The 7328-nt window shown below is 56.4% G+C and overlaps 1 protein-coding gene across 1 annotated transcript in view; it reads right to left on the bottom strand.

Moving 5' to 3' along the window:
- EPPK1 (epiplakin 1) overlaps nucleotides 1–7131 on the bottom strand; it is a 33627-nt gene extending 26496 nt beyond the window's left edge. The window contains exon 1 of the mRNA XM_026048917.1: nucleotides 3–7131. Coding sequence (XP_025904702.1) covers nucleotides 3–7131 — 7129 coding nt within the window. The remainder of the gene's footprint in view (nucleotides 1–2) is intronic.
- Nucleotides 7132–7328: the final 197 nt, after the last annotated feature.

The following is a 7328-nucleotide window of genomic DNA, read 5'->3' as shown; positions in this document are numbered from 1 at the left end:
GCGGTGGCTGTGCACGGGGTCGATGATGCCGCCCGTGGCGATCTGCGCCTCGAGCAGGCGGACGCCGTGCTCCTTGACGATGAGCTCCTTCTGCATGGCCTGGAAGAGGGAGATTTTCTGTCCTGTCGATGGATCAATGTAGCCCGTCACGGCTCGCTCCGCACAGAGGAGTTTTCTTTGGAGCTCGCTGCCCACCAGCCCCGAGGAGACAGCCTCATCCACCGAGAGGTTCTTGTTCTTGAGGGGGTCAATGACRAATCCCGTGGCCGCCTGCGCCTCCAGCAGCACCAGCGCTGTCCCCGGCCTGAGGATGCCCTTCCACATGGCCTGGTAGATGCTCATCTTCTCCATCTTGCCAGGGTTGGCCTTGGATGGCACCAGGACGCCGGCGATGCACCCAGTTCCTTCAAGGTACCTCCTCACGCTCTCTGTTCGAGCTATTTCTTGTACTGTCTCTTTTCCTTCCTGGAGCTTCTCCATCGTTTCTTTTGTAATTATTTGTGCGCTGAGAAGTTCTGATGCCGTTATTTGTTGCCTGATCCCTTGGAACCAAACATCGCTTCGTCCCTCCTCTTTTTCTCTAATGATATTCAGTATTGTATCAATGATCTGTTGTAAAATATTATGGGACTCATGTTTATATTTTTTCACCAATTCTTTCCTCTTCTCCTCTGTGATGTATTCCGAGCAGAGCAGTTCCCACAACGATARCATCTGCCCTTTGTATTTCCCAACAGGCACTTGCACCATGGTACATAATAGCATGTTTTTAGTGCGCTCATCAATGTAGAAATAGTCGTCTTCCTTTTCCATCACCTGCAGCAGGTAGAATCCGGTTTCTCCGTCCTTCGAACATCTCTGCAGGAGCTGGCTGTAGCTCATCTTTTCATTCGTGTTTGGATCTATAAACCCTTTGCTGCCGTGATCTGCGTCAGAAACGAGGAGGAACGTGTCTTCATCCAGGTGGCCTCTCCGGTAGGCCACCTCTACGGGGAGGCGGTGGCTGTGCACGGGGTCGACGACGCCGCCGGTGGCAACCTGGGCCTCAAGCAAGCGAATACCGTGCTCCTTGGTTGTTATCTTTCCCCTTACGGCCTGGAAGAGGGACATTTTCTTTCCTGTGCGTGGGTCAGTATATCCCGTCACAGCTCGYTCTGCTAACCGGAGCTTCTCGTGTAGCTCGCTGCCCACCAGCCCGGTGGAGACGGCATCATCCACAGAGAGCTTCCTCTTCCTCAGCGGGTCAATGAGGAAACCAGTGGCGGCCTGTGCCTCCAGCAGCCCCAGCGCACACTGCTCTGGGAGCAGGCCCCTCTTCAGGGCCTCGTAGATGCTCATCTTCTCTTTCCGTAACGGGAGCAGGACGCCAGCGATGCAGCCCGTGCCATCCAGGTACCTTGTGACGTTGTCCATCTTCGTGAGGCTTTCGAGAGCCAGACTTCCCTCCTGCAGCCGATCCAGAGTTTTCTTGTCAAGAATCTCCGAGTTAAACAGCTCTGATATCGAGACGTCCTCCCGAAGACCTCTGACCTTCAGGGCTTCTGTTCTCTGTTCTGCCTCCTCAATTATTTTGAGGATGAGAGCTATAAGGTCTTCCAGCGTGAGGGACTTGTATTTATATTGTTTCACTAAGTCCTTTCTTCTCTGCTCGGAGATGTAATGAGAGCAGAGAATCTCCCAGATGGAAACCGTCTGGTCCTTAAACTTTCCGACATTCACCTTGACGGGCTTTGAGCGCAGGAACTGCTTTGTCGACTCGTCAATGTAGAAGTACCTTCCCCCCTCCTGCACAACTTGGAGCATGTACAACCCAGTCTCTGCGTCTTGGACGCACCTCTCCAGCAGCTGCATGTAGGTGAGGTTCTCGTGCGTGTTGGGGTCGAAGAAGCCCTTGGTGTCGTCCGAGGSGTCGSAGAGSAYSYGGTTCATSTCCTCGTYGAAGTAGCCGCGCCGGTAGGCCACCTCCACGGGSACRCGGTGGCTGTGCACGGGGTCGATGATGCCGCCCGTGGCGATCTGCGCCTCGAGCAGGCGGATGCCGTGGCTCTTCACGATGAGCCCTTGGTTCATGGCTTCAAAGAGAGACATGGGGGCTTTCGTGTAGGGGTCTGTGTAGCCGGTCACTGCTCTTTCCGCACAGAGCAGCTTCTCAAAAATCTCCATTCCAATGAGACCTGAACTTAACGCTTCCTCCACAGAAAACTTCTTGTTTTTCTCCGGGTCGATGATGAAGCCGGTGGCAGCCTGGGCCTCCAGCAACACTAGTGCTGTCCCTGGCCTCAGGATGCCTTTCCTCATGGCCTGGTAGATGCCCATCTTCTCATTGCTTGGCTGCAGAAGGACTCCTGCAATGAAATTGCTGCCTTCCAGGTACCTGCGGACAGATTCCATCTCCGTGACTTCCTCGACTGTTTTCTTCCCCTGGTGGAGCTCATCAAGTGTTTTCTTGTCTATCAGGTGAGACTGGAAGAGGTCACTGGCAGATACCCTTTTCCTCAGGCCCTGAAATGCAAACTTCTTGCCTTGGGTCTCGGTCTCTTGGATGATCGTGGTTACAACTGTTATTATTTCCTGCAGCACGTCGGTATTCTCGTCCTTGTATTTTTGCACCAGCTCTCGTCTTTTGCTGTCAGAGATGTACTCAGAGTTGAGCAGGTCCCAGACTGACACGGTCTGTCCTTTGAACCGCCCTATGTTTACGCAGACGGTCACGGACTTGAGCACCTCCATTGTTTGCTCGTCCACACAGAGGAGCGCGTTTTCCGAGAGCGGGAGGAGCAGGAGACCTGTCCCAGCTTCAGCAATGCACCTCTCCTTCAGCTGCTGGTAGGTCACCTTCTCCTTCGTGTTTGGATCAAAGAAGATTCTGGTGCTGTCGTCGGACTGGGAGAGGGTTCGGTTGAGGTCCTYGTCGTAGAACCCGTATCTGTACGCGGCCTGGAGGGGAAGGTGGTGGTGGTGAACGGGGTCAATGATCCCTCCTGCGGCCAGCTGGGCCTCTAGCAAGGGAAGAGCGTCGCTCGTGGGGATGAGCTCTTTCCTGAGCGCTTGGCACACGGAGATGGAGCTCCCCGTGTAGGGGTCTTTGTAGCCGGTCACCGCTCTCTCCGCCAGAAGCAGTTTCTCAGTGAGCTCCTCGCCAACAACGGCGGCTTTGACGGCGTCCTTCACGCTGAGCTTCTGGTTGGTTGCTGGGTCAGTCAGGTACCCTGTGGCGGCCTGAGCCTCCAGCAGCCTCAGTGCTACCCCGGGGAGCAGGAGATTGTTTTTCATGGCCTCGTAGAAGCTCATCTTCTTTTTGGACGCCTCTATGAACACCCCAGCGATGTTGCCTGTGCCCTGCAGGTATCTCTTCACACTGCCCATGGCAGACACCTCCTCGGGAGTCCTCACGCCCTGGACCAGCTCTTCAAAGACCTGCTCGGTGATGATGCCAGCGTCTAGCAGCCAGACGGCAGGGACGCTGCCCCGCAAGCCTTCCAGGGTGACGTCCGTGCGCGCTTTCATTTCCATCTCCCTCACGAGCTTAAGGACGAGAGCAACCAGCTGCTCCAGAGACATGTCCCTAGAGCGGTACCTCTCCACAAAGTCCCTCCTCTGCTCCTCGGTGAAGTACCCGGAGTGGAGCAGTTCCCAGAGGGAGAGCCCTTTTTCCTCCACCATGGTCTCCTTGAAAAGCTGCTGGATTTGCTCGTCGGTGTAAATTGGAAGAGCAGTTTGGGGMAGGGGAAGCAGATGGAAGCCGGAGGTCTCGTCCCTCTCGCAGTGCTCAATTAGCTCGGCATAGGTCACTGCTTCTTTGCTGTCTGGGAGGCAGAAGGCTCTGATGCTGTCATTGGGTTGAGAAAGGGCCTTGCTCGTGTCCTCGTCCAGACAGCCCCGTTTCTGAGCAAATTCTACRGGAATATAGTGGCCGCACGTCGGGTCGATGATACCTCCCGTGGCCATCTGCACCTCCATTAACTGCAGGGCCTGCTTATCGGCAATTAGGCCCTTCTTCATGGCCTGGAAGAGGGATATTTTCTTGCCCGTGAAAGGATCTTTATAGCCTGTTACAGCCTCTTCCGCATGCTGCAGCTTCTCGTGGACTTCGGGCCCGATTATTCCTTCTTTCACAGCATCATCTACAGAGAGCTTCTGGTTGTTCACTGGGTCGATGATGAAACCCGTGGCAGCCTGGGCCTCCAGCAAGGGCAGGGCTATTCCCGGCACCATCAGGTTCTGTTTCATGGCCTCATAAATGCTCATCCTCTGGTTTGATGGCTGCAGGACGATGCCCCCGATGCTGCCGGAGCCGTAGAGGTACTTCCTTACAGAGTCCATGCRCAGGACCTCCTCCGGCGTGACAGATCCCTCCAAGACCTTCTCAAACAGCGCCCTGTCGATGACACCYGTTTCCATCAGGTGGTAAGCATTGACGCTGCCTCTCATGGCCGAGAACCTGATGGGAGCCCACTTTTTGACTTCTTCCTCTAACAAAGCCCTGATCTGCTCTAGCGTGAGCTTCCTCAGCCGGTAGTGGTTGAATATCTCCCGACGCCTGCCCTCACTGAAGTACTCAGAGTTGAGCAGCTCCCACACGGAAACCCTCTCACCCCGTAGCCGCCCAAACCGGACACGCATCCAGGAGTTCCCAAACACCCGTTTGGTGRCGTCGTCGACGAACTGGCGCTTCTTGCTGTTCAGAGGGAGGAGGCAGAGCCCGGTGGACGGCTCCGTGATGCACTTCGCCTTCAGCTGCAGGTAGGTGAGGTTCTCGTGCGTGTTGGGGTCGAAGAAGCCCTTGGTGTCGTCGCTGGGGTCCGAAAGGATCAAGTTAATCTTCCTGTCGAAGTAGCCCCGCTTGTAGGCCACCTCCACGGGGATGCGGTGGCTGTTGACGGGGTCGATGATGCCGCCGGTGGCGATCTGCGCCTCGAGCAGGCGGATGGCGTGCTCCTTCACTATGAACTCCTTCTGCATGGCCTGGAAGAGGGAGATCTTGTCGCCCGAGTATGGGTCTCTGTAGCCCGTGACTGACTTCTCAGCAGTCAGCAGCTTGTCGTACACATCCGGGCCAATGACGTTTGCTCTTAAAGCCTCGTCCACTGAATATCTTTTGTTGGCAGCCGGATCAATGATAAAGCCGGTGGCAGCCTGTGCCTCCAGGAGGATCAGCGACGTTCCTGGCCTTAAAAGCCCTTTCCTTTTTGCCTGGTAGATGCTGATCTTCTCCTGGGAGTCGGGGAGCAGGAGCCCGCCGATGCTGCCCGTCCCTTCCAGGTATTTCTTGACTGTGTCCATGCTGACAACTTCCTTGGCTGATGTTTCTCCCTCTTTCAGCTTCTTAAACAAGTCTTTGTTGATAATCTCGGAACTCAGGAGCTGGTCCGCCGTGACTCTGTCCCTCAGGCCTTCGAAGGTGATATTAGCAGTGGAAGCCATCTCCTCAACAGTGGCACTGACCGCCTTGGCCAGGTCTTGCGTGGAGATTGCTCCTGCACAGTACTGCTGGGCAAGAGCGACTCTTTGCTCCCTTGGCATGTAATCGGAGAAGAGGAGTTTCCAGAGGGAAACCGACTTCCCCTTGAATTTCCCCGAAGCAATGGGCACCTTTGTGCTTTCCAGAGCTGTTTGGGTCCTGCGGTCAATGAGGAGGTGTTTGTCCTTGGGCTCCTCTCCGCTGTCTCTGCCAAGGGGCAGCAGGAGAAGCCCGGTGTCTGGATCGGTGACACACCTCTTGAGCAGCTCCGTATAGGTCAGCTTCTCCTGGGAGCTGGGCTCGAAGAACCCTCTCATGTCATCAGTAGGGCTGGAGAGGAGCTGCCTCGTGGCCTCGTCCAGGTAGCCCYGCTGGCAAGCTGTGTCTGTGGGGACACGGAGGTGCCTGCCCGGAGCGATGATGCCCCCCGTGGCCATCTGAGCCTCCAAAAGGCAAATGCCATGGTCCCGGGGAATGAAGCCCTTCTGCATGGCTTGGAACAGGGAAAGCTTTTCCCCGGTGCGGGGATCCCTGTACCCAGCGATGGCTCTCTCAGCTGAAGACAGTTTCTCGTAGAGCTCTGGGCCAACGAGACCAGTCTTGACAGCCTCATCAACCGAGAAGCTTTTGTTCGCTATGGGGTCTGTCAGGCTGCCCGTGGCGGCCTGGACCTGGAGGAGCATCAGCGCAGCCCCGGGCACAAGGAGATGCTCCCTCAGTGCTTGGTAGAGGCTCTTGCGCTCACCAGAGGGCAGAACGACACCAGCCACGCTCCTCGTCCCATGCAGGAACCGCTGGACAGAGTCATCCTCCGCTACCTCCTGGACAGACACTCTTCCCTCCTCAAGGTCTCTGAACACCTTGGAGCTGATGATGCCGGAGTCCAGCAGCTCTCTGCCGCTCACCCTTCCTCCCAGCGCTGGGAATGTGATTTTCAGAGGCAAGAGGAGGGAACCTGAGGCTGGATCAGTAACACACCTCTTCACAAGCTCCAGGTAGGTGACCTTCTCCATGGTGCTGGGGTCCAGGAACCATTTGCTGTCCTCATTGCTGGGGTCGGAGAGGAGCTGCAGCGTTTCTTCATCTAAATATCCCCTCTCACAGGCAACTTCTGCTGGAAGCCGATGGCCAGTGGCTGGGTCAATGATGCCTCCAGTTGCAAGCTGGGCCTCGAGCAGCCGAGCGCCTTGCTCCCTCCCAATCAGGTCCTTCTGCATGGCCTGGTACAGGGGGATCTTCTCTTCTGTGTAAGGGTCCACAAAGCCGGTGGCGGCTTTTTCTGCGGCGAGCAGCCTCTCTTTGAGCTCCAGCCCCACCAGCCCCAGGTGCACGGCTTCTGCGACAGACACTTGCCTGCTCCTTATGGGGTCAGAGATGGAGCCGGTGGCTGCCTGGGCCTCAAGGAGGTGCAGCGCTGGATCCAGGCCCAGAAGATGCTCTCTGGTGGACTCATAGAAGGTCATTATCTTCTTTGAAGCCTCTACATATGCTCCAGCGATGCTGCCAGCCTCTGTCGGGGTCTCGCTGGCAGTGCCCATCCCTGGTCCTTCCCTTCCAGCTGCTGGTTTCTGCTTGCAAGTCGGAAGGTCCTGGGAGGCGGTTGCCCCTGGACTGTCTTGGTGGCAAGTGATGGGGCCTGAGTGCCCGTTCATGATGGTCTTGGCCTCCATCCGCGCCTCACTGTGCTGTGCCTTGTCTGCTGCCTTCCCGCACCGCTCTGGAGAGTGGCTGCAGAGGGGAGAGCAAGGGAGGGATCGGTGAGGAACCCGCTCTTTGTGTGTTGCGTGCTAAATATGTGGAGAGAAAGAGGGAGAGGGAGAAGGAAGGAAGGGGAAAGGAGAGAAGGGGGGGGAAGGAGAGGCAAAAA

The sequence above is a fragment of the Nothoprocta perdicaria genome, unplaced genomic scaffold (assembly GCF_003342845.1).
Source record: "Nothoprocta perdicaria isolate Ctin4 unplaced genomic scaffold, notPer1 scaffold_581, whole genome shotgun sequence".
Classification (NCBI taxonomy): domain Eukaryota; kingdom Metazoa; phylum Chordata; class Aves; order Tinamiformes; family Tinamidae; genus Nothoprocta; species Nothoprocta perdicaria.
The sequence above is the reverse complement of the archived record's forward strand: the minus strand, read 5'-3'. Positions and strand labels throughout refer to the sequence as shown.